This window comes from Oreochromis aureus, linkage group 13, assembly GCF_013358895.1.
Source record: "Oreochromis aureus strain Israel breed Guangdong linkage group 13, ZZ_aureus, whole genome shotgun sequence".
NCBI classification, from domain to species: Eukaryota; Metazoa; Chordata; class Actinopteri; order Cichliformes; family Cichlidae; genus Oreochromis; species Oreochromis aureus.
In genome coordinates, this window is record NC_052954.1 from 630,799 (window position 1) to 658,322 (window position 27,524).

Genomic DNA, 27,524 nt, shown 5'->3' on the forward strand with positions numbered 1-27,524 from the left:
AGTGTTGCTTCACAAACATGTAGCCATTGTTCTTCAGATTTTGTCAGCTTGGCTCTAACAGACCATTACAGCGTTGGTCGATGTGTTAGGAAATACAAAGGTCTAAATCTACAATTAGATAGCTAATCATACATTTTTAACTCCAGTAACTTGCAGGCTGTGGTTGCACATGTTAGTGTAGATAAACACACTTTGCATAACTTTAACATTTAATTGTTGGTTGCCTTGGCTCTGCCACCAAGACCTATAAAATGACCCCATTTTAACTAAGCCGAAGAAAGTACAGCAAACAATTTGAAATAAACATTTTATTAGTGACAGTGAATATCTGGCATTGGCAAAATAATACACATAGTACTGCATGAAAAATAATAAACATAAAAATGTCTTTGCTTAAACAATAAAGTTTGCTTAGTTTTTGCGTTCCAGAGTGGCTGACGTGATCCTTACTACAAGCTCTGTGATTTTAGCTGTGAATTCCTGGATTTTCTAGAGAGTCTTAAGGAGATGCTTAAAGACAAGCAAGCTGACTAGAGTGCTACTCAAATCACATCCAAATAACCTGAAATCAGACTCATCGACTGAAAATGATGCTTCACACACCAAGAATAAAGTCAGCTAAAGTCAGATAGTCAGCTAAACATGTCTTCTGCTAACCTTGTTATAGCTTTAAGTAAAAAGCTGCTACATAACAGTACCCTGTGCATCACATAACACTCAAAGTTGTACAAAACACATAGCAATCATCTAATATTAAACAAGAAAACCACGGTGCTATTAGAGCATTACATTTATACTTTGTGAACACAGAGGTGTGTAAAATAAAAGGTTATTAGTTCAGTTATCAGTAATGTTTGTTATGAGCTGCCATCGTTTAAGCTCAAATACCAGAGCTCAAAAAGAGGACACTACCAGAGTAATTATGAGTAGTTAAGCGTGGTTGTGTGTATTAGTAATAGCAGTCATTCCTATGCGACACATGCAAAACGTGCATTGCAGAAAGAGCGCTGAAGACAGCAGAGGGCACCGAAGCTTGTGCAGCTTTGTACATTTACACTGAAAGGCGAGACCAGCTTTAATTCACAGTTTAAACAAAGGATCAAAGGAAATCAGTAATAATTCAGACTTATACATAACTCATAACTGCTGCATATATGGTCCATGGCAGTGAAAAAATGAAATTCAAAAAGTGCGATTATATAATCCAACAACCCAAAGGGAGTTTGTTGCAGCTGAGACTTTAATGGTAGAATGTTTGAGTGTTTTTTTCCTCCTAAATCTCAGATCATTGCCCTGTCCTGCTGACTCTGTCAGTGTGGCCCACAGGTGCCACTCTAATGATGGCACCTGTGGGTGCTGATGTATACTGAGTATACATCAAAGTTTTTCTTAAAGTATGTATTTGTAACTTTCCAAAGCATGAAATTTAAACAATAATATGGCCCTAATGCAATGACTGTTAAAGGGCAGACTGCCTCCTACATCTTCGCAACACTGAGACTAGAAAGGCCAACAGTTAAAGTTTGAATCTTACAGACGTTTCAACAAATTAATTTTAAGTCAAAAACAGGCTAAGCGATGAAATCGGGTTTTGCAAGTTCTAATTTGATCTTTTTCTGCTTATTCAAATATGGATCTTCCTCCATTGCAGGGACAAACTGATGTCTTTATGACCTGAGTTGCAGGTGACAGTAAGCACTGTATGTTCTTGGTGGTGACAGAATTTGAACATCACATTTATTCATGCTAGGCACTATCATGATTGAGACTTTTTTGTAGAATAATCTGGAGATTTTACCTGTATGATTATTGCTGACTGTGCATCACACTTTAATGAAGACCCAGCTGGACCGCACACGTTCAGATCATGGAACCATGTAACCCCACAGGCTGAAATATTTTTAAGGACAAAGGTATTCAAGTTTTTTTGTGTGATTGCAAAGTAACAGTAAGGTGATGCATCCAGCCTATGAAGGAACACAACAATCAAAGCCTATAACTCTCATGTTGAAGATGTCCGTGTGACAGAACACGAGCTTTCTTCTCTCCTTCATGTGCACGTACACAAAAACACAGACATATGCACTCTTGGCTTTGAAGCTGCTCATACAATGCTAAAAATCTGTACAATATTTAAATACTGTATTTACAGAAATAAATACACTGTTGTTTGCCTCAACTGGCCTGTTGCACTTTACGTGCAATCAAAGAGGTCGAGTGGGCGGGGTCATTCTTTCTACAGCTGATAATCAGAAGCAAAAACTAATAAAGGCCACAGTTAAGCACATTGATGGTTGTTCTTTCTTTAGGATTGAGCTTGCAGCACATTTCACATTACTGGAATCAGATATAACACTGGATTACATCAAGGGGCCAAGCTGGTGCTTTTGCATGATTCAGCCTAATGGTTAAAGTGGCTATATACTTTTTTTGGTTTAACATATCAGTAGAAATATAGTTGCAATAGAATCACCACACCTTCAGCCTTTACACGGGTTCCCTTCGTCTGTGTAGTACTGGGTCTAAAGGCCTGATCATGAAACCAAAGCATGAAGAGGACAGCACGTTTTTCCCTGGTAGAAGAAGCTTTCCACTTCAGCGATGGACAAAGGATAGTAAAAGTCAGCAACCTCAGTGAGTAAACCCATATTTCTACAGATGGTACAGTGATTACCATTAGTGCACCATACCCTACACACACGAGGCTGTAAACATAAAGTATGTTGCTAAAGGCGAAGCACAAATATGATCTGTTATGTATGTAAGTAGATGTAATACTGAAATCTATGTGAAACTGTTTTAAATGAACCTGATGGTGAGAGTCAGCCCAATGCTGGAGGCTCTCAATCTAAAAATATGAACTACTCTCACATCTCCTATTAATGGAAAATGAGCAAAATGACTCAAATTCATATTTTTTCCATGTGTCCTGGATGTATTAAGAATGATTTAGTGTATATTTTTAAGTTGAGTTTTGGTAAATGATAGCGAGTCAGTGTTGTTTCACTTTTAGCAGCTAACCAAAGATGTCACAGCATTTTTACATAGTAATGCTACTTATTTTTAAGCTTGTAATCTCACAAATGGAAGATGACTGCAAGTTGTCCAGTTGGCAGACTGGCCATATATAAGGAAAATGGTGTGTTTTGCCCTCGAGGGAACCATTCAAAGGGCTGAATATTGCAGCGATTTTATATAGAAGAACATTAACAGTGTGAAGATATTTTTGTGTAGCTCTTCTGAGGATGTATACTGATCTTTTCATAGTCTCAGAACAGAAAAACATTCTGTAGTGAAGCAACTAGACATGGCATGAGCTGACCAACAAACAAAGATGAATTCACTGTATGTGTTCCTCTCTGTGCCAGAGGCAGTAGATCTGCATAACATGTATGAAGAAGCTTCTGTCAGGAGCTTTTTAACCTGACCCCTGTGGCCTCATCACTGGGTTCAGGGGTTTCCTTGGAGGGAATGACCACTAGAAAGCTGCTTATCAGTTAAACGTGACAGATGTGGTGAAGTGACAAACCTAAAACATACTAAGCTCTCATTAGTGCCTCTCTTCTTACCTCGATGATACGCGGATTCTAAAGCTGAATGTCTGCGTTTAAGTTAAGTTTGCACACATCATCACTTTAGTGCTTAAATGAAGAGCGACTGAACCTTCCCAGTACACGCCCCTACAGGTATGTGTTTGTATATATGTGTAAGCTGTTAGCGTCCATCTCCACAGCTCCGGACTGGAGCATGAATTCTCTTTTGATACTTAATGGCTTAGGAAATCAATACTAGCTTTGACAGTGCGTCCGGTAGACACGTCCACTGCCATGGCTCGGATCTCTGTGTCGCCGAACTGCATGAGCGTCTGGATCTCTCGGCGTGCCGCTGTACTTTCCGTTCCGCTCACGTCTAAGCGCAGTGTCCCACACTTCCTGACACCGGGCTCGCTGATGAAGCCCACATTCTCCTTCTCAGAGCAGTAAACATGGATGACAATAACCTGCTGGGAAGGTTTAGCCGGCGTGTAGCTCCGCTTGACCATCTCACCAAGCGCCACAGACTGGTCCGCAGCTATGAAGGTGTCGAAGACATCCGTGCACCAGCGTGTTCCATCTTTAACCAGCAGCTTCTCCGGTGGGTGCTTCCCCTCCACAAAACGATTGAGGACACCAACCCCGTATGTGAGCGGCGAGCGGCGGACTTTAATCACACTGGGGTCCAGGCCAAACAGAACAGCGCCTTTCAGGATGGTTAGGCCAACGTCATGGGGAATGATAATGCGGCTGCGGCCCTGAAGCATGTTCTGAACGGCTTGCTGCAGCAAGGGAGACTCGGCAAAACCTCCCACTAAAAACAGGAACTTGATGTCACTGACTTCTGGCTTCTCGAAGAGCTCAGCTGTAGGAGAAACACAGAAATGCCTGTTATTCATACCCCGTGAGTGCACTGACACACAGCTGTTTATATCTTTTATTGATAAACAGCTGGATTTGAATTTTATGACCACCTTCCTTTCTTGACACCAGTCCCTGAGCCTGGTTCTGAAGGACGCCTTATTCTCCTCCCACTGTTGTCAGAGTGCTTGCTCATATGATTGTTGGGCTTTTCTGTTTATTGCACGGGGTTTACCTCACAATATAAAGCACCTTAAGGCAACTGTTGTTGTGACTTGGCGTTATGTAAATGAATCGAATTGAACCTGTCACGGTTTATGAAGCTTGGCCTTGCTGTTTTACAGATCCTAATCATCTGGCCATAGCAGCTTTCCTCTTGTAAAAGTCTTCATGCTTTCCCATTTCTAGAAAATCCATCCAATCACATAATCAATGTTATTTTCTTTCATCTGTCTGAGTGTTTTCGCTCATCAGTGCGATCTGCCTTCTATTCATACACATAATGATGACAGGAAGCTGTCATGCACGGCTGAAAATTCCACTGTACCAGTACTTACTCATTTTAAATTGGTTCTGACACTAGAGCAAGAAATACAATTACAAATTTTGGTGTTTAAATTTCATTAAAGTTTTGTGTCCTTCGATTTCTTTCTTGAGATAATGTATGGATATTAGGCAGTTTGTTTATTAGATTCCTCACTTTGGGGCTTAATGAACTGACAGAGAGCAGATTTCTCCCATGTTAGCTTCTCTTCTTTGGCTTCCTGTTAAATCCAGAATTGAATTCAAACTCCTCACATACAAGGATTTGAATAATTGGGTAATTGAGCCCCGTCTTAAAGACCTCATGGTACTGTGCCCTCTCTGCAGAGCATCTACCATCGCAGAGTCCAGAGGAGAGCTGCCTCCATTCTCAAAGACCCCACACACCCCCAACACGGACTGTTCACACTTCTGCCCTCGGGGCGAAGGTTCAGAAGTGTGAAATCCAGAACATCCAGGTTACGTCCACACTAATGTGTTTTTGTTTGAAAACGCATCGTTTTCTCTCCGTTTTGGCCTCCCGTCCACACTGAGACGACGTTTTCCCCAAGGAAAAACGCAGCGTTTTGAAAACGCATACATTTCAAAACAGAGCTGTCCCGTCACTGTCTGGACACTCGAAAACACAGACTTTCGAAAACGATGATGCATGTTGGTCATGTGATGCAGTCTTGTGACCACTTAAACCAAGATGGCAGACGCATCGGACAGCATTTGTTTTGTTTGCTCAAAATTTTGGTAGTAGAGTCATCTTGTGTTTCACGCATGCGCAGAACTGCAACGTCAGTGTTTTCGGCCGTTTTAGTGTGGACGCACAACTCTTTCAAAACGACTGAAAACACTAGTGTGGATGCGGAGCATTTTCAGATGAAAACGCCGTTTTCAAATCTATCCGGGCTAGTGTGGACGTAGCCCCAGACTCAACAACTCCTTCTTCCCCACTGCCATCAGACTCTTGAACAGCTGACCTACTTTTGAATAGAGATGGACCGATCCGATATTACATATCGGTATCGGTCCGATACTGACCTAAATTACTGGATCGGATATCGGCGAAAAATAAAAAATGTAATCCGATCCATTAAATATAAAAAAAAACACCTCACAAAACTTGCAACACCGCGTAACTGGGCTCATAACTGTAGCACGTTGCAGCAGTGTGCTCACATGATAGAGCGGCTGTGTGTATTTGTAGCCTCGCTACCAAACCAGCATTTCATCTCCGAGGAAGTTATCCCAGAGAGAAGTAAAGCAAGTGTGTAAGTTCATCTCTGAATGTTTGTAAAGTGTTCCCATGTTAAGCTTAACAACCGATATATGGAGCGACTGCCTCTCTCCCTCCCTCTCCTGCCGCTACTTCAATCGTGAAACTGCTTAACGATCAGCTGATCGGCTTTTCTGTCGCGAGTCCGTCTCTCTTCTTTGTTTTTGGTCCACTTCGCGCCAGAAAGAGGAAACCAGCGGCTGAACAACAGCAGCACGTTTAAGCTTGATAAGCTGTTGTTAGAATGTATTTAATATTACTTTCTACACCAGGATCCTTTTCTACGTAGCTGACGGCTGGTAACTGTGCAGGGGCGGATCTAGCAAAGTTTAGCCAGGGGGGCCGATAGGGTATGAACAGGGAAAAGGGGGCACAAAGACATACTTTTCTTTCTTATTCTCATTTAAAATGTCTCGCTTTTAATAAATAATTATCTGAATCTTACACCCAAAGTTTTAATCTGATGTAAAATGTATAGAAGTCCATTACTGTATATAGTAACTGTTAAGTCTAATATACCCTAGTAAGCTATAGTACTTTTTCCTTTGGGAAGGTACCATCTGTGAATTCTGCAATTCTGTTGAAGAAAGATGTTGAATCTATTTCATTATTCTTGAAAAATAATTTGTTTCTGTGCATTTTTTTTCACCCTGCATCAAATTAAAGTTGATTACATCGATTAAGCATCATGAGGTGGAGGGTGGGTGGTTCCCTATTTTTTTTTTTTTTTTTTTGGGGAGTTTGCAACCATATTAGTTAGGTTGCTTAATATTTCTGCTAAGTACTCTTTAAAATACCAGAATAGGGAGGATGGAGTAGGTTTAAGTTAGGTTTTAAGTTAGGTAAGGTTTATTAGATTGATCAGTGTTGCTGAACTATGAAATATTTTGGGTGCAGTATATTTTTTTACACACAGGTATAACAGAATAGCTTTAGTGTTGTTGTTTATTTAAACTTGAGTATGAACTTATACAAAATGCAGCAAGATATTAAAAAAAAACAATTTTATTGATTAAAAAACACACAATATCGGATTCATATCGGTATCGGCAGATATCCAAATTTATGATATCGGTATCGGTATCGGACATAAAAAAGTGGTATCGTGCCATCTCTACTTTTGAACAGTAATAATAATTTTTTTTTCACATCAGGTCATCTTACATATTAAGCCAGCACATTAAGCTATAGCTCTTTTGCCCACATCTCTGTTTCAAATCTCTATATTTTGTCTCCTTTTCTGTCTTCATTTATTTATTTGTATTATTTGTATTTATATGTTCTATTTCTATTGTATATATTAATCAGCATCTGTGGGTGGACAGCAAAGAAAGAATTTCATTGCACAGAGAAATGCCTTTTCTCTTGTGACACATGACAATAAACACTTTGAACCTTGAATGTTGAATCAATAAATGGCCTGGTAAATGGCCTGTATTTGTATAGCGCTTTTACTAGTCCCTAAGGACCCCAAAGCGCTTTACACAACCAGTCATCCACCCATTCACACACACATTCACACACTGTGAATATAGGCCCCAATAGGCCCCTTCACTTTTGGGCTGCAGGCTGAATTTGGGTTCCCAGGGTATTTAAAAGCAGAATGGGACGCTCTAAGGCCGTCTTTTTTGGAACCAGCTCCCAGTTTGGATTTGGGAGACACACACCCTGTCTCCTTTTAATACTAGGATTAAAACTTTTAGGACTGGTGACCCTGATCCTTACTTAGTGACACAGCAGTAGGTCTAGGCTGCTGGTGGATTCCCATGATGCACTGCAGCATTTATTCTTACTTCTTTTGATTCAGTCATTATTAATCTCTGGCTTCACTGCGTGGACAGGTCAGAGCAGATGGCCCCGCCCCTTGGTTCTGCTGGAGGTTTCTTCCTGTTTAAAGGATGTGTTTCCTTCCCACTGACGCCAAATGCTTGCTCATGGAGGATTGTCTAACTGCTGGGGTTTCTCTCCACTACTGTAAGGTATTTACCATTTGAGGCAGCTGTTGATGTGAGATAATACTTCATAAATAAATTGAATTAAATTCAATTGTAGCACTGTCTTTACAGTGTTTTAAAATTACAAATGTCACAGAAAAACAGCTGTGGGAGGATGCTACAAGGGTTTTATTTTATTTATGTTATGCTAAATTGCTATAATCACTATCTGTACTGAATCAGGTGCATCCATCCTTAAGAAATGCGACCTACTTTCATGTGGTTGAGGAAACTGTGGATTATCTAGGTTGTCTGGAGTTAGGGAGTGTCATTTTGAAACTGAGCAACAAAAACACATTGAACAGAATGTTACTGAGCCCAGTGAAGGTTTTTGATACTCATTGTTCAATACTTATATGATATATTGTACATGTAATGGCCATTTTTCCCATTAGTTACTTGAGAGTAGTGGCGCAATGACTAGAGGTTGTCTTAAAAGTTGCATTGCAGTTTTACTGCAAAACAAAAAAAGTCAAATGTTTTATTATTAGCAATACAAATACTATTATTTACTTTGCAACTTGCTTGACTCTAAGGTGAGCAATACATGTTTATCCAGCTGTTATAATGTAGCTTACTGAGATGTTGGATGATGTGGTCTATGGTGGGCTTAAAGAGGGAGTTCATAGCATCTGGACTCATCCGCAGCATCCCCTGAGACGACCACTTAACAAAGTCCACACTGGAAAGGAGAGGAGAACATCTGTTACATACACTGTTCATTTCAGTTCACAGGCAGATCATTAGTTAGTTGCAAGAAATGATCAAATCAAAACATCACTGAAGTGTCAAATTTCAGAAAATGGTAAAGAATCATATTTATAAATGACAGCACAAAATGTAATTAATGATACTACGGAACTGTTGTTCACTTCTGTCATTTTATTCTAATCCAGACACAACATGTTTGTTACAAATGGGACCAAAAATGCAAGAGGCTGTTTACCACTTAACAGTTTATTAATGCAAGTCAGAAATAGAAATCAAAAAAAGACTTTTGCTTCAGGTGATGGTCCAGAAAATTAAAGCATTTCTTAGCCTGTTAACATGTTAGCACAGCCTAGTATAAAAACCGTCTTACAAAGCCACTAGCTACAGTGGTATGAAAAAGTAATTTCATACGGCTGAGTAAGTCCTTCGAAAGAAGTGTACTTAGAGCTACACTGTGGAACAGCAATCGCGTCAGCGAGCTGTCCCAGCGGTTCCTGGTTTTAGTTAGCGAGGTAGCCAACGTTGTGTAACTCGGGCTAACGCGTTACAGCGAGCTGTTCGTTCAGTGTCCGGCTAGCATTAACTTGTTAGTCGACCTAGGGTTCGGTTAGCATTAAGTTGCTAACGATATTGGCTAGCGGAGTGCAGCTAACGTGTCACGATGAGCTGACTCCCGTGGCGACTAGCTCGGATTTAACTCCCGCATCTAGTCCTAGCTACATACGGGCTAACATGTTGCGACGTGTAGCCTAGTCTCACCCCTTTCCGCTAACCTTGTTTACGGCTCCTAGCCACGCCAAAAGGTCGGAACCAAAGGCCAAAGAGGCTGTATCCCGCCCGTGCCCCCCATCATGCGGTGCCACCATCTCGGGCAGGGACCCTCATCCAATGTGCATTGTCTGTATGGGTTCCAAGCATGCTCAGGCTTCGCTGGGGGACCCTCAGGGATGCCCACACTGTGCGCTGATGCCAGAGAAAGTCCTGGAAAGGAGGCTGAGAGTAGCAGTAACGAACAGTCAGGACCCCTGCCTGTCGGCCGCTGCTGCTACGAGTAATATCCATCATCCGTGAACCTCCACAAGCTGGGCGGACATGATGGAAGAAGAGTCCCCGCTCATGCCCCCATCGTTCGAGGACCTCCTCGATCAAAACGTGGGTGAGCCGGGTGGCGAGGACGCGGAGGGTGATGCCAACTCCGACCTCCTCGACCTAGAGGATATGGATGAGGAACAGGAGGATGACTCTACCTTTCCTCCCCAGCAGTCCAGGCCACTGAGTGGGGCACCCCCGGTGGACAGCAATTTCTACGAGGTCTGCAAACGGGCTGCTGCCAAGCTAGGCATCCCATGGCCTAGCTTGATGGCAAGAGGCTCCCACCAGCCTTGCCGCCATCGAAGCAGCTTCTGCCAGCAGTCCTGGCCTGCATGAAAGAAATGAGTCGCTATTGGTCAAGTCCTTTTAAAAGCAAGGGCTGCTCTAAGCTTGAAATCCAGGGGATGGGTGAACTGGGGCTGACCGAACCCCCAGCAGTGGAGCCTTCAGTGGCGTATCACCTTCACCCTAACCGCAGGGCAATCTCAGCTTCTTCTAGCATTTCTTTGCCCAACAAGATGGATCGCCTCACGGCATCTATTTATCAAAGGATGTACAAATATGCTGCACAGTCAGTATGCTCGCTTAATGCAGTCACACTGCTATCAGCATATCAGGCAGAAATTCTGGAAGACATGGGCCATCAGCTTGACTCGGGTTCCCCGAACCCAGCCCTCTGGGATGAAATCTGCGTGGTTAATGATCTTATTCTTCGCTCCTCCAGGGGAGCAGTCCAAGGGTGTGGCCGTGTTATGGGCCTTGCAGTCTCGGGTGAGAGAGCCTTGTGGCTAAACCTGTCAGCCCTAGGCAATGCTCAGAAGGCTGAGGTCATGGATGCAGCCTATGACCCAACCAACGGTCTCTCTGGCCCAGCCCTGGAGAGAATGAGAGAGACAAGCACCCGCAGAAAGCAGGAGGGAGAAGCATTCATCCTCTGCTTACCCAGAAAACCTAACCCTCAGCCCCAGCAGGTGCCAAGAGCTGGTTTTGCAGCAACAGCAGCAGCTATGAGAGGGAGACAGAGTGGGGTCAGAATGCAGAGAGGAGCAGGAGGCCCGCAGTCTGCCCACCAGGCCGAAATAGAGAACCAAAGACCTTGGGGCAAGCATTCCTTTGCAGCAGATGCTGCAAAGAACAAGCCGTCACACCCCGGAGAGGGGAAGAAGAAGCGGTCAGCCTAGCACACCTGCAACATTCTGTGTCACCCCTCTCTTCTCCCCCAAAGAGAAGGAAGGTGTTAGAAGGGGTAACCAAATCACTCCAGGGTTCAGGGTTTCCGGAAGTTTCCAGTTCACCAGGAGCACCCTCTCAGTCTCCTCCTCCAGTTCAGGGAGGACAGACTTGTGGACAAATGGCGCAGTGTCACCAAGCACTCCTAAGCACTCTGTCTGTGTCACCAAGCACTGTCCAGAGTCACCAGACACTTCACTGTGTTTTGGGGGTAACAAAAGAAATAAAACGTGCATTACTGCAGCCAGGCAGTTTGCCAAGGGCAGAATGTCCCCCCAGTTTCAAAATAAAAACAAAAGAAAATCACTGCCATTTGTCTTTGTCCCCAGCGTAGGGTACGAGTTTCAAACTATCCCATTCGAGCTATCCTTAGCCCCATGAGTGTTCAGCAAATGTGTGGAAGCAGCGCTGTCTCCGTTGAGGAACAGCGGCATCAGAATATTCTCTTACATAGACGATTATCTAATATGCTCACGATCGCGCGAGCAGGAGATCAAAGACTCGAGGTGGTAGTGGATAACCTCACGGAGCTCGGTTTCACAATCAACCTGGAAAAGAGCCACTTGGAACCCGCACAGTATACAGAGTATCTGGGGCTCAGAATAGACTCTATCTCTTATCGTATCGCACTTTCAGAGCGGAGGATCGCATCCTTCACTCACTGTCTTTCCCGCTTTCAGCTGGGGAAAGTCGTGCGGTTCCGACTCTGTCTCCGCCTCCTCGGCCTCATGGCCTCGGTGATATCACTGGTACATTTGGGGCTTATGATGAGAGATTTCCAGCGGAATCAGGATTTTGACAAGTTAAAAAAACTAGTATGTGCAGAATCTGTCTTGATGGATGCTCAATCATCCAGGTCAGTAAATCCCAAAAGGTTGATTCTGTTCTTCTGGACGTAGCATTTAGTACTGAGGAACTGACCTCCCAGCCTATTGCTCATCAGTGGGCTGGTTTCAGTCATTGTGCAGATGTACTGTTTATAGAATTGGAAACCTGCAGTCAGCTGAGACTGAAGAAGTCACCTGATAATGATGAAACGTTTCTGAAAACGTCCAGATGAACAGAATCAACCTTTTGGGTCATGTACAGAATCATATGCATGTGATCAAGAAATATTGCAACTGGAAATCACAGAGTCAATATAATTCAGATTAAATCTGAATCAAAAGCAAACAAGCGTATCTTTTTGGTGTCAGGATTATATAGACGCTCATGTCAGTTCAGGATTGGGCTTTCTGTTTATACTCACTTGCTTTTGCGCAGAGCATGTTCCACACTGTGGCCCCTGAACTTCTTGTAGTAGTCAATGAAGGAGAAGGGCAGGTTAATATTGAGAGGATTGGTTCTGTCAGGGGCTGCGGCTCTCTTTCGAGACTCAAATGCAATCATCAGATCCACCCACGCAGCTGGCCTCTTTATCTTAAATTGGTCAATGAAATCCTGGCCAAAGATCTTACACAGCAGCTTCTCAAATTCATAGTCAATCCCAATGGACCCATAGGGGCCACCTGAGAAAACAGACAGCTGTGAGTCACATGAAAATGGACCGATGCTTTAGCAAAGTGTTACGCTACACGTCTTTTACCCGAAGCCTTGTAGAGCTCTTTTAGATGTCCTTCTGGAAGACGGATCTGATGGACAGTCAGGTCAACTGTTCCCCCACCACAGTCCACCACCACATATCGGTCACCTGTACAGAGAAGTGAGCAGGCGAGAGGCATGGCATAAGACAAATAAAGTGCGTGCACTGTGTGGTTTACAGGAACATGACTTTGTCTGGCACTACTGCTTCTGGAGCGATGCCACAGAGAGTAGTGCTGAACTAAATCCATGTAAACTCAGTTCTGACGCAGTGTAGAAGGAAGCAAACCACTCAGGATAGGTGGAGCTAACAGTTTTATTAGCCTCTCTATTAACCCAGTAACACCCAACCCATCAAAAAATAGCCAGAAAATTCAGATTTTTTAGAACTGAGATGTTTATTAACCCTTACGACAAAATCCACAAAATGTGTTTTTTGCTTTATCATGTTGTGTTTGATATGTTTTTATTATATATTTATTATGTATTTTTTGTATCGCATTTGATACATTGAGCGTTTTTGGCAACTTTTTGATAACAACAGTGTTAACTTTAGACAAAAAAAGAGTTTTGTCCATAACATTTTGAAATTATGGCAAATATTGATCATGTTGATGAGATAGAGGTCTCAGAAACTCATGTATCAAATATGATACAAAAAGTTAATATGTATCCATGTTGCAAGCAATAATTATAATCTTTGTATTAAAGTCAGTCTTCAATTTTTAGTAAGAACTTTTGAAGATGAAGGGTGTGTAACAGCACAGCCACTCGGCTGTGACATGGGAACAACACAGAAACCAAAGCTCCCGTGGTTATTAAAGCTCGCTAGCAGGACGGTGTTTAGCAGACTGATACTGTCAGCTGCAGGTAAGCATTTGTCCAGTGTTCAACAGCAGAGATGCTAATGAGCTATCAAGCCTGTAAAGCAGGTTTTCCAGTGGTTTGTGCTGTGATTGGTTATTTGCTAACCAGTCAAATGGTTTATGTGTTAATTTAGCTCCTCATGTGCTGCTGATGGGTATCCTGAATAAGCCTTAAAACCTCTGAAATGTGAGGGTTTCAGCTGGGCTCTTTTTCCACCTAAAAGGAAAGGTTTGTAAAAAATGAGCTCAGTTTAAAGTAGCTCTAAAACCACATGTGTGTGTTGAAGGGACAGACCAAACCTCTATAGAAGCTAATTTTACAGGGAGGCTGTAACATACTGTCAGGTGACTGTTTATTCTGATATGACCAACAACATAACAATCAACTACAGCAATGCGTGCCTCTGGCTGATCCAGCCTTTCCCAGTTAGTGGAATCAAATGAACTTATTTAGCAAACTGCATCAGTGTTTGGTGGCTCCATGCTGGACACAGATCCCCGCTGTGGTTGTGTCAGAAGGGTAAGAAACTGCCAAATCAAATGTGTGGACCTACCTTCTGCAAAGGCAGCAGCTGAATGATGCTTAAACTATGTCAGTGTTTGACATTTGTATCTGTAACTGTACACTTGACTTTTTCATTTCTTTATAAGTTTGGTGCCAATTCTCTAAATGTTAGGTTTATGATGCTGATTTCTTAATCAGCATCATAATTTCTTAATCTATGACAGGATGACAGTACATGAAACAGCAAAAGGAGGTAGCCTAAAGGAAAAGAGAACAGATGAGTAAAAGAAGAGAGAGACTCTACCTTCTTCCAGCTCCGACCAAAGCTCCCCTATGACATTTTCCACCAAAAACGTGCGACTCTGCCGGTTGCGCCGTACATGCTCCTTAGCTGCTTGTTAACAGAAAGAGAGTGTTCTGATGAGTCTGATAAAGGCAGGAAGCGTTGCTATGAGAAGTTGTGGGGCTCATATAAAGTGGAGTGTGAGACAAGCAGCAGGCTGAGATGATACTCATCCATACTATGAGCAGGACTGTTCTATAGTGTAATCTCTATAGAGATCTTTTCAGGAACAGTTTAATTAAAATGACTATTAAATGCTTGGCCACTAAGTGCATACATACATACAGTCACTTCAGAGTGGATTCAGTCCTACTTAAGATAAAATATACAACGTCATGCACAGAATCTAAGTGGAAAATGGATCTATTCAGTCTTATATATATAGTGGCAAATCACAACAACAGTCACCTCAGGACACTTTAGCTTGTAAGTTAAAGACCCAACAAGAGTACAGAGAAAACCCAAACAATTGGACGACGTTCCACGAGCAAGAACTTTGGCGACAGTGGGATGGAAAAACTCCCTTTTAACAGGAAGAAACCTCCAGCAGAACCAGACTCGGGGAGGGGCGGGGCCATCTGCCATGCATGTTTGGGGGTGAGCAAGGGAGAGAGGACAAAAGACACGATGTGGAGAGAGCCAGAGTTCAAGAATAACTATTAAATGCAGAGATGCACAGTGAGTGAAAACGGTGAGTAAAGAAGAAACACTCAGTGCATCAGGGGAAGCCCCCAGCAGCCCAGGCCCAGTGCAGGGGAACTAAGGGAGGATTCAGGGTCACCTGGTAGAGCCATAACTGTTGAAGAAAAGGTTTGAGCCTAATCTACCTCCCAAATCCATCCTGGGACCTCAGTAATATGGTACTGTATGTGATGATAAGGCCTGTATTTCAATTCTGATTTAACAGGGAGCCAATGAACAGAAGCCAGTACAGGAGAAACCTGCTCTCTCTTTCTAGTCCCTGACAGTACAGAGTGGGGGTCTCTGTTTTTTTAATATCTCTCCCTTAACTTTAGGAAACACCCGAAACACATTTAAATAGAAGGACAGAAAGGTTCGCATTAGAAATAAAATAAGCAATAGTCACATTTATGCAGCTCAGAGTTGTATAAATGTCTGCTTTGTCCCGTATCTCTCTGAAATAAAGCTCATTATAACCTGACAAAACTCAACCGTCTTAACCAGTCACTCCCCTGTGATGCACCCTGATGCAGGCACAAGGAAGAAAGTCAAAAGGACTGCAGCATGTATTCAGCATGTTATTCTAACTATACTGTAGATGAATAAACATTACTAAATATTATTTCAATTATTTAATTATGGCTGCATACATTATCATTTAAGTCTTATGAATGTTTCACATTTTCTCATTATTATAAGCCTTTATTAAAGCTGAAATCACTCAATGTTAAGTGACAGTGATGTGGAACTTCAGTCTGGCAACAGTAATAATCTCTTAAAAATGCCCTGAGCCCGAGACTACAAACTGACACAATCATACGCTCGTGTCTTCAGCAATGCAATGTGCCAGGTTACAAATATGAAGGGGTGACTGGCCAAAGCTGTCACGGTTCTGGGTCATTCTGACCCAGCTTCTTCAGTTCTTTATATTTTGGTATATTTCTATAGTATTGATTATTATTCTAGATTAAGTGCAGTGTCTGTCTGCCTCCTTGTAAGTTGTTTCTTGTTTCCTGTTTTACTTTGGAGGTTCGTGTCTGGTGTCAGTGTGTTCGGTTTACTATTCCCCTGTCTCGTCAGCTGTGATTTCTCCCAGGTGTGTTCCCCTTCTGTGCCTCATTCCTTGATTACTGCCGTGTGTATATTAGCCCTGTGTTACCTTTGTTCTCTGTCGCATCGTCAACGTCTACTCACCCTCAGTTTCTGCTGTGTGTCCTGTTACCTGTTTTTGCCTGCCTGTTAGTTTATATTTTCCAGTTTAGTTAGTCTTCTGTTTGGTAAGCAGCCTGCAATAAAGCAGTTCATTCTGAGTTACTTTCGCTTCGTGAGTCCTGCGTTCTGGGTCCTTCCTCTCTGCCTACCTGCACACAGCCATGACAAAAGCTCTGGAAATAAGATGGTGTCCGTCAAAGGTTGTGACATCAAACACAACGTGCAACAGGGGCTGCACGGCAAGCATAAAAATACCATAAGACATGCAGAAAAGGTTCTTTCATCTTATGAACCACGCTCTGTGTCAGCTAACGTGACACATGGTGGTGGATGGATCAAGCATGGAGGTGTTTCCCAGCTGCCGTGGCAGGAACACTGTCAGAATTAACCTTAGAGAAAAGGATTTGACCTTAATGACAAAAAATGCTATAAAATATTATATAGTAATAATTTTTTCCACTTTAAACAACTCAGTCCTTTAAAAGTACTTCAGTCTGAAATATACATATCAAATATTAATTATACTTTAAAGTCCAGCTCAGGTGGAGCAGAAGCTGCAAATGGACAGATTGTGGTCTTTGCATTGAACTTGCCACATATGCAGCTGCAGCTCCTCTCTGTCGGTTTACTGTCCTTACATTTACTGATGACAGGTGCCTGCAGAGTTGAGTTGATTTATGTTTTTAATCTGTAAACAGTGAGCATCCCTACACAAGCCTACTGCTCCTCTGTTTCCATATTTCGCCATTGAGCATCTTCAATGCAGGCTTGTTATGGCCACAGTTTGCTGCAGGAGTTCATCTGTCAGTGACAGTTCAAAGCTAGGGGCAGAGTGCAAAGGTCCTGGGATCAAACTGCGACACAGCAGAGTGTCACAGTCTCTTTGGGGGACCAAAATATGAGGGTGGAGAAGTCCATCCCATCTTCAGATAAGACCTCCTCATGTCAGCCTCAGAATCCTTGTTGGAGGATGAGGAGCCATCTTCGCACTCTCACGGTCACAGTCTCAGACTGCAGGTTTTAGATCTCACCCTGGGCCAACACACCTGAATCAAATGATTAGTTCATTATCAGGCCTCTGGAGAACTTCAAGACATGTTGAGGAGGTCATTTAGCCATTTAAATCACCTGTGATGGATCAGGGATACATCTAAAACCTGCAGGACACCGGCCCTCGAGGCCTGGAGTTGGACACCACCGGTGTAGATGCTTCTTTGTGGTGGGTACACACATCACACAAGTTCTATAATATTCAGTCCTGTGGGACTCATTTAGGCTCTGTGCTGCCTGCACACATTTATCTCTGGCCACTCAAAGATATTTGTAGTGATTTATTTTAGTATTTAATATTTAATACGGAACTGTAAATTTGGTCTTTTCCAGTGTTTTATTTCAGTTCATATTCTTACATCTCACAGCACTGCATACACACAAGCAGGTTTACTTGGTGATTAATACTGTAGTGTAACCTTGTAGTTGACTAAACTGTGCTGTGAATATTAAAAATGATTTAGATGAGAGCTAGTTTATGTCATTTATTCTGGCCCAATACGTTTGGTAGTGACATTTACAGCTCAACAGCTCAGCATTCTCATGAGTTTCTACTGTCTACAGTTGAACTCTGTTTATGTATTTTCCATTATCACCACAGACGGTCTGTAGTGTGTTGGTGATGTCACCAACCCTGAACTACAGGTGCTGCATACCAATGGTTTTTGCATAATGGGGACCTTAGGTCTTATCAACCAATCAACATTTGCAGTCGCACACTTCATCCACTGCCAGCAACATGCAGTTGGGATCTGAAGTCCCACAGATGTGTCCATCCACACACGTTTAGTTTGGAATGAGCCGGAAGGACGATCAAAGAATAAAGCATGAAAATGCAGACTGTGATTTTTAACTCTCGCTTTCACTCCAGCTTTTTGTATGTTATAACCAACAACAGCACAAGTAAGAGTGGCAAACCAGCAGTAACACATGCTTTGTCCACTGCTTCCAAATGACAACAGAAGGCGGGGCCTGGAGCAGGGCGGCCACCTGAGCACTCTCTCTGCTAGACCATATATTGAGTTTTAGCCTGATGGTGCAAACCGACTCCATTACAGGGGCCTCTTCTGTGTTGTGTCACCTACTTAGCTTAGACCATTCAGTTTCCCTGATGTATAATTCATGGCAATCATCCAGGCACTTCACCATGTATACTATATTACTCTGTGCCGGGTCCCGATCCGTCATGTCTGGACCAGTTTTGATGCACCGTGTTATGGGGTTCGAACAGTGATTAGAGAAAACGTTCCGATAGTCCCACTAAAGATTTTTCTGTGGGTGAACATCCTCTTTTGGTGGAATCTGTTTACCTGAACTTTAATTGTTTGCTGTTTTAGCTGTGTTTCATGGTTGTTGAAATGGTTTTGTGGGATTTCAGCTGAGATTCTGATGTTTCTATGGATACCACACATCCATGTTTAAATAACAGATCTGATGGAACATCCTGTTAAACCAGCTGTTCTCCCTTTTGCCTCCGGTACCAAGGGGAACGGAGGTTCAACAAGTTAATTGTTTATTGCTTAATTACTTTGTGTAGAACTGTAAAACTTTAGAAAATATAGTTTAAGGTCCAAAGTTTATGCTTGTGCTTGTTTGTGGTGAGAGGCCAATCAAAGTTAAGTCTGTTAAGCTGAGGTTTAAGGCCTGGACAATTGTCAAACCTTTTGTTCTCCATGATGGAACATTGCTGACAATAAAAACGGTTATGACTTTAGCTAACTCCTGATTTGATAAATTCTGCACTCAGCGTTGAAGTCTCCAGCGTCACTGAAATGCAGACAGATGCCACTCACTTTATGTTTTCGCTCATCGCCTTTTTCCGCCTTTTTCACTACACCTGCTGTCTTGGAATATCTGCCCCCCTTCCTTCTTTCACACAACGGTATGATTACAGTCTGTTTTTGCATGTGATTGGCTGCATGATATGTCCATCAAAGTGTCACCCTAACCTGCATGGGTTCTCAGCAGGGCTGAAGATTCAGCTCACACATAATAAATGTATCGCGTGAAACCCCTGACCTAGAGCAATATTTAGGTGCCTTCCCAGCTCTGACAAATGGTTAGGAGGAAAGCCTGGCCACCACACCTGACATCCATCATACTTCCCTATTTCAGAAGGTGGCGGGGCCTGGAAGAGAGAGATGTGCAGCTGAAAAGCTGCTATAAAGAAAGACTATGTAAAAAAAATCACTCATCTCGCAACACTGTGTGGATGGGTCCTTTCTGTGCTACAAATGGGAAGAAACAGGATCAAGCTCAGGAATTAGGCTCATTTGACACAACCAGCTGGGGAAGAGGGGCGAGGTCAAAAGACAAACTCTGAAACAGAGCCAGAGATTGGACAGTAATATAAATTTATGCTATGTCTTCTAATGATGCTGCCTAAGAGAAGCGTGTATAATGTAAACAGAATTGGTCCTAGCACTGAACCCTGTGGAACACCATAATTAACCTCAGTGTGTGAAGAGGACTCTCCATTTACATAAACAAATTGGAGTCTATTAGATAGATATGATACAAACCACTGCAGCGTAGTACCTGCAGCAACTTCCCTAATAAAATGTTATTGTGAGTAGTAACAAACACTGAGGTCTAACAGGAAGCTTAGACATTGTTCTATGATTAGCTGAGATAGCTAATGATGCTTTTTAAGTAAAGGTTTAATTCCTGCCACCTCCTGTGGTACTTAAGCCGTTAACAGAGAGACTCAGTGCTATCCGAGTTCATCTTTCTAAAAACATTTAGTCTAAACTCAATATTCAAAGACTAACATTTAAATTTTAGTTTTAACATTTATTTCTGTTAACTACACAAACACTTTTGGCTTTTAGTTTATTTTTAGTGACATAAAAAAAAAAGTCTGTATTGCACAGCCCTGCCTGCTACACCCAGGAAGCCTCAACCAACTGGGATCCAGTGTCTATGTGTGAAAGGCCAATTTAAGACCAGTAACTCAGGTAGAAACCTTTTCAGTTCTCTTACAACAAGTCTTTTTATTTTACTGAAGCCACTGAACCTCAGGCTGACTGGCAAACAGCAGGCACAGGTGTCTGGCCCTCTTACACAGGGCAAATGATGCAGAGAGGGATGGACAATCAGTAGTTATGTACAAGAATCTCAATCTAAATAATACCTAAAAGATCAATCCAAACTGATCAATATAGAAATAGCATAAACATTACAAAACATGTCTTACAGATGTGTCATGTGGACTAAACCATGTGAGGAAGAATATGCTTCAGTGGGAATGCACATCCAAAGGAAACTGCAGAAGTCATGTTAAAGTTCCAATATTCTTTAATATTCTGACAGCTTATTTATTATGGACTCGTGTCTGTACTTTGAGATGAGATGCATGCACTTGGCTTTTCACAGGGATCCTCCACAATAGAGTGTTTGACTAATGGACTCTCCTCTCTCCAAGGAAAGCTCAGAAAATGACAGAACTGACACCCAAGTCTTTAAATCATCTTTAAACTATTGTTTCTAATAATACTACTCTGCTCCTCAGGAGCCTGAGACTTATTCACTGAGGAGTGACAGTCACCACTCACAGGACACTTTGTTAGGTCAGCCATTCTCATGGCAGCATCTGATTGCATTTAGGCATATTAATAGGGTTAATATTATTATTGTTATCATTATTATTTATTATTGTTGTTTGTACTGGGGACCATTTCCAAGGCATCCAGTTACAGCTAGAAATATGTTCTCCAAATGCAGTGACACTTGTTTTCTGTATGAACGATGTATTCATTGTCACTTGAATTTTACAGTCTGTTGCAAAAACGCAAATTTCAAAAGTCACTTTTCAATTGCTCTGAATCTTTGAAGCCCTGAGTGCTTTCTGCTTGAATATGACAAAACCAATGAATGATTTCTCTACAATTTCTCTACGAACTCATGGTACCGGGTCATTTGACCCAGCCTTTTGTGTTTATTATTATTATGATATATATCTTGTGTTCTAGTTCGTTCAGATTATGTTTTCGGGTTTAGACTTTTTAGTTCTCAGGGTTTTGGTTCTGTGTTCCCTCTGCTTTCTGTCTGTACCGAGTCTCTGAGTCCAGTCTGTGCATTTCCTGTTTTACTTTGAAGGTCTGTGTCTTATGTCTGTGTGTTCAGTTTTGTGCTCTCCTTGTCTTGTCTGTGTAATCAGTGTCAGCTGTGCCTCCCAGCTGTTTACCTCTTGTATTTAGGCCGTTTATCAATGCTCAAGTACGCGAGTACGTACTCGCGTTCTCGGTGAGTACGTACCCGCCGAGAACGCGAGCACGGACTCGCGATATGTACAATTGGAACACCTGCGTATGTGATGATGTCACAGGTCCGGAGTTTTTAAGGCCGTCCCCTCCTAATTTAACTGTGAGTAACATGTTATGAAGCTTAACTTTAATCACAGCCAAACCGGTTTACTCAGGAACAAATAAAACACTGAAATAAACCAAACATTAACATTTAGAAGTGATCTAAGTGACTTATATATCATTTTTAACCTCAGTAGTGAAACCTCTATTAATAAAAATAGTGTACATGTACATACGTGTACATACCTTAATAAAAACAAGCAGGTGAGATGTTAGAACGCTTTTATTTCTATTCTAGTGGACACTCAATACTATAGACAGCTGCTGGGGTTTCTTTAACCTGAGTAGTGAGAAGACCGCGAGCGGGGGGGTTGAAAACGATGTGCCGGGAGTCCGCTGTTGAGTTTTGGACGAAATGCATTCTGGGATATTTAGCTGTACCAAGTCCACACCGATGCATGCTCGATAAAACGGGCGGAGCGAGAACACATCCGGGACTTTTTCGCGTTCTCGGCTTGATGCGTACTTCGAATTGGAACAGTACTTGGTCTCCGACTGATGACGTATCACGAGTACACGAGAACGCAAGTACGCACAAGTACGCATATTGAGAAACGCCCTTAGTGTCTGCGTCTTCCCCTGCTCGCCGTCGCGTCGTCCCTCATTCTACTCTGTGTTCTGTTTGCCTGCCTTTAGTTAGTTTTCTGTTCAGTCTGCAATCTCCCAATAAAGCCGGGTGTTTTGAGTTCACATTTTCCTCCGTGAGTCCTGCTTTCGGGTTCACTATTCCCTCCTGCCTTCACACAGCTATGACACAAACTCTGTGATTTTTCTATTCATTTCTGGGTTTTATAGCATGCCTGCCTGCAGCCTAGGTCTGAGCTGCAGGCAGTGCCAGCACTCACACTCTTCTATTCTGAACTCATGCTTGTGCTGTTTAGCATTAACCCTAGAAACTGAATGGAACATATGTTACTCTAAAGCTTTGATTATGCCTTCCATACATGCAAGTGACCTGTTACACAGGCACTAATGCAGCTTCATAGCAGCAGAGATGCAGCCTTTTGACCTGAGCGCTGATGATGAACATTTGCCCGTCTTTATCCCCAGAATCTCTGCCTCCCAAAGATGTTTGGGAGATGTTACTGACTGGTTAACAGTTAACCTAAGTAACTGCAAAATCCAATTCTCTGTGTTGCTGACCCAGACATGCTGCTGCCATCAATTTTAAAATCAGCTAATATTTTTCATTAAATAGTAAAATGTCTCATAGTATAGTAAAATGTTTACTATGCTCTAATATCAATAAACATTAGTTTATGGGATTTGGAAATCACTGCGTTCTGTTTTTACTTTACAGCTTTTTAGGAAGTGAGGTGTTAGAGTGATATGATGATGCGTGCTCGATCATCCAGGTGAGGAAATCCCACAAAGCTGATATTGCTCATCTGGACGTCTTCAGTGTCAGAAACATTTCATCACACATCCAAGACTGAGACTGAGACTCAGCTAGATTCAGGTTTCCCCCCATTATACACAATAAAATAGCACTATTTACTTCATAATGAACAATGGCTTCAATTTTATAATGATTGGTAGGCAAACTGTCACCATTGAAACTGCCATCTTCAGATAAACAGAATTGGTTTTCTGGTACTGTGATGCATGCAGTTTACATGCAGTATATTTGGTCTTGTGCACGTGTATAAAAGTATTCTGCAAAGGTGTACAACAAGAGCAAACTCATTTGTGGCTCCACAAAAGAACCAACAACGCAAATGGAAACAGCAAGGCCAAAATGATTCTTTGAATCTGGAGTTTTTCTTTATGCAGACTAACGATAAGACTGATAAACCTTGTAAGTCTTCTGTTTTGGTTGTGGTGATGAACACATGCTTTGCACCAAAAAAAACTTGAAGATGTGAGAAAGAAAGCACAGAGAGCTCACTGCTGTTGCTCCTTTTTGTTTAGATCAGTGAGGGTTTAACATTTTCACTTTGCACCATTGGCATACTGCTTGATTGACTAGAAATGATTCTGTTCTGATTTCTACAGGGAGTGCAGAATTATTAGGCAAATGAGTATTTTGTCCACATCATCCTCTTCATGCATGTTGTCTTACTCCAAGCTGTATAGGCTCGAAAGCCTACTACCAATTAAGCATATTAGGTGATGTGCATCTCTGTAATGAGAAGGGGTGTGGTCTAATGACATCAACACCCTATATCAGGTGTGCATAATTATTAGGCAACTTCCTTTCCTTTGGCAAAATGGGTCAAAAGAAGGACTTGACAGGCTCAGAAAAGTCAAAAATAGTGAGATATCTTGCAGAGGGATGCAGCAGTCTTAAAATTGCAAAGCTTCTGAAGCGTGATCATCGAACAATCAAGCGTTTCATTCAAAATAGTCAACAGGGTCGCAAGAAGCGTGTGGAAAACCAAGGCGCAAAATAACTGCCCATGAACTGAGAAAAGTCAAGCGTGCAGCTGCCAAGATGCCACTTGCCACCAGTTTGGCCATATTTCAGAGCTGCAACATCACTGGAGTGCCCAAAAGCACAAGGTGTGCAATACTCAGAGACATGGCCAAGGTAAGAAAGGCTGAAAGACGACCACCACTGAACAAGACACACAAGCTGAAACGTCAAGACTGGGCCAAGAAATATCTCAAGACTGATTTTTCTAAGGTTTTATGGACTGATGAAATGAGAGTGAGTCTTGATGGGCCAGATGGATGGGCCCGTGGCTGGATTGGTAAAGGGCAGAGAGCTCCAGTCCGACTCAGACGCCAGCAAGGTGGAGGTGGAGTACTGGTTTGGGCTGGTATCATCAAAGATGAGCTTGTGGGGCCTTTTCGGGTTGAGGATGGAGTCAAGCTCAACTCCCAGTCCTACTGCCAGTTTCTGGAAGACACCTTCTTCAAGCAGTGGTACAGGAAGAAGTCTGCATCCTTCAAGAAAAACATGATTTTCATGCAGGACAATGCTCCATCACACGCGTCCAAAGTACTCCACAGCGTGGCTGGCAAGAAAGGGTATAAAAGAAGAAAAACTAATGACATGGCCTCCTTGTTCACCTGATCTGAACCCCATTGAGAACCTGTGGTCCATCATCAAATGTGAGATTTACAAGGAGGAAAACAGTACACCTCTCTGAACAGTGTCTGGGAGGCTGTGGTTGCTGCTGCACGCAATGTTGATGGTGAACAGATGAAAACACTGACAGAATCCATGGATGGCAGGCTTTTGAGTGTCCTTGCAAAGAAAGGTGGCTATATTGGTCGCTGATTTGTTTTTGTTTTGTTTTGAATGTCAGAAATGTATATTTGTGAATGTGGAGATGTTATATTGGTTTCACTGGTAAAAATAAATCATTGAAATGGGTATATATTTGTTTTTGTTAAGTTGCCTAATAATTATGCACAGTAATAGTCACCTGCACACACAGATATCCCCTAAAATAGCTCAAACTAAAACAAACTAAAACTACTTCCAAAAACATTCAGCTTTGATATTAATGAGTTTTTTGGGTTCATTGAGAACATGGTTGTTGTTCAATAATAAAATTATTCCTCAAAAATGCAACTTGCCTAATAATTCTGCACTCCCTGTAATGTGGAAGTATAGAAAACATGCCACATGTTTAATTAGTTTACATTTTTCAGGCCTAATGAAACCATAACATTATTAAAGTAATTTTGCTGAGATAGGAGGTTAAAATTTCATGTAATTTCACCCCTAATTACTATTGCACAGATTTCAATTGCAAATGACATTCCTATATTTTGGGTTGGTGGGCGGCAACATGAGCAAGCATTTGGTGGTCTGGCCTTTGGTGGCCCGGCCGCGGTGGCCCGCCCGCGGGTCCCAGTCCCAGCCACGCTCAGCCCAAACGAGCCACATGGTTGTAGCCCTTCACACAGGAGGGGCTGTAGGGGACCAGTGCACTGTGGACCAGGCAGCAGCTTAAGGTGGACGTATTGGTGGTCCAACCCTCAGTTGCTGAAACTGGTTTTAGATATATGTGACATCAACTTTGTGGTGAGAGAGAGCCAACACTGGTGTTTGTGGGCGAGAGACACTGGCCCCACCTGATGACTCGACTGTCTTACTGGGAAACTTTAACACTAATGTGGAGGGGATGTGACTGCAAGGACTGACATGCTCAGCTGTGAAGCAGAGTGTTTTCTATCTAACATCCAACATTCACCCTGACTTTCCCAACTTTCTGTTGCAGTTTGCATGGCTGACATGCATCTGCAACACTGCAAGGTCACTGCCTCTGGATTAGCTGACCCTCTTCAAGAGGGGGTACCTGAGAGTGTGTTCCAACTTTTGGGGCTCAAGCTTCTCAGCCCCCTGGGAAGATATGTGCCAGAGAACTGGAGCGGATCTATTAGTCAAACCTCAGATTCGAAAAGGAAAGGAGCCATTTCAGGCATCTAACCAGGATGCCTCCTGAGCACATCCTAGGTGAGATTTGCTGGGCATGTCCCACCAGGATGAGGCCTGGGAGCAAGCCCAGGTCAGACTGGAACAATTACATCTCCTGGCTGGCTTTTGAACACCTTGGTGTCCCCCAGAGGAGCTAGAAAAGATGGTGGGGAGAGGGAGGTTCTGGGCTCTGTTTAGACTGTTGCCCCCATGACCTAGATACGTGGCAGCAAATGTACAGATCGATGGATAATAAATCCAAAGAAGCTGAATAGTACAACGCAATTCTCAGAGAAGAAGCAAAAATAAAAGAAATGAGTTGGTATGCATTTGAATCGTTTTTGAAAAGTTGTGTAATAATTACCTGGTGACGCTATGAAGAAAACAACATAAGGGAAAACGTTATGTTATTATGCCAGTAACAATGTTGCCATCGGAAATCAAACACTGAACATGACTGTGTGTATGTATGAATGAAAATGTGCTTGTGGTTTCAGAATAATCTGTTATATCTGTTAATGAGACATACCTTGGCTCATCCCACTGCCCACATTGTCAGAGGGGCTGAAGCCATTCTGTGTGGTCTGGGTGCCCAGGTCCACCATCTGGTGGAGGCGGAGCTTGCGGCAATAGATTGATGCTGCTTCAGGTTCTAAGGCAATGATCAGCTGCTCAGGGTTTTCCCGGGATACCAGACCAGACTAGACAAGAGCAGAATATGAACAACACATAACGCTTCAGCTTTAAAGGACAAGAAAATGTTTCTTTTGTCTTTTCAACTAACTTCTTCTACTGTGTCCACATGTAGTAAACACTGAGGTACCCTGTGTTTGCTGAATTATTAGTCACAACTGTACCTCACCTTTGACCCTGTGACAGGTGGGATAGCTTACAGCCCCCTGAGAAAATGGGTGGAACGACTGCTTTTCTTTTTCTTTTTAAATCTACAAGCTCCTCAGGTCTCTTATGCTTTGTCACAACTAAAATATTTACAATTAAAACCTTCCTCTTTTTAGTCTCACACTTTAACTGTTTCACAATATAGCGTATTTAGAAGTTTTTCTTCTGCTTATTCGTACATCACTACATCACTCCTGGAGAGAGCTGCCACAATTAAAAATCCACTGATCCCTGACTGGTGTAAGTCACTAGACAAGCATATGGATTTTTAAAATAAAAACAAACCATCAAGAATAAAAGTTTAAAAACTCTACAAAAGCCAGATCACAAAGCTGGTCCAAGAACAAACACTCTGTGGAAACGTAACACTCTCTGATTTGCCTTTCATTAGCTTTAGCAGTAAGCACTGTAACTGGAAT

General features: G+C 42.4%; 1 protein-coding gene across 5 annotated transcripts in view; it reads right to left on the reverse strand.

Annotated features, from left to right (window-relative positions):
- Nucleotides 1–293: 293 nt before the first annotated feature.
- hspa12a (heat shock protein 12A) overlaps nucleotides 294–27,524 on the reverse strand; it is a 116,951-nt gene continuing 89,720 nt past the window's right edge. For 2 of the 5 annotated variants that reach the window (XM_039621989.1, XM_039621987.1), the window contains exons 7-12: nucleotides 26,735–26,906; nucleotides 14,485–14,571; nucleotides 12,814–12,918; nucleotides 12,478–12,736; nucleotides 8,774–8,877; nucleotides 294–4,398 (exon numbers count right to left, since the gene is read on the reverse strand). In XM_039621989.1, the coding sequence (XP_039477923.1) occupies nucleotides 3,767–4,398; nucleotides 8,774–8,877; nucleotides 12,478–12,736; nucleotides 12,814–12,918; nucleotides 14,485–14,571; nucleotides 26,735–26,906 (1,359 nt within the window). In that variant the 3' untranslated portion in view covers nucleotides 294–3,766. Of the gene's footprint in view, nucleotides 4,399–8,773; nucleotides 8,878–12,477; nucleotides 12,737–12,813; nucleotides 12,919–14,484; nucleotides 14,575–26,734; nucleotides 26,907–27,524 lie in introns of all 5 variants that reach the window. The other 3 variants (XM_039621988.1, XM_039621986.1, XM_039621990.1) reach the window with 2 other exon arrangements.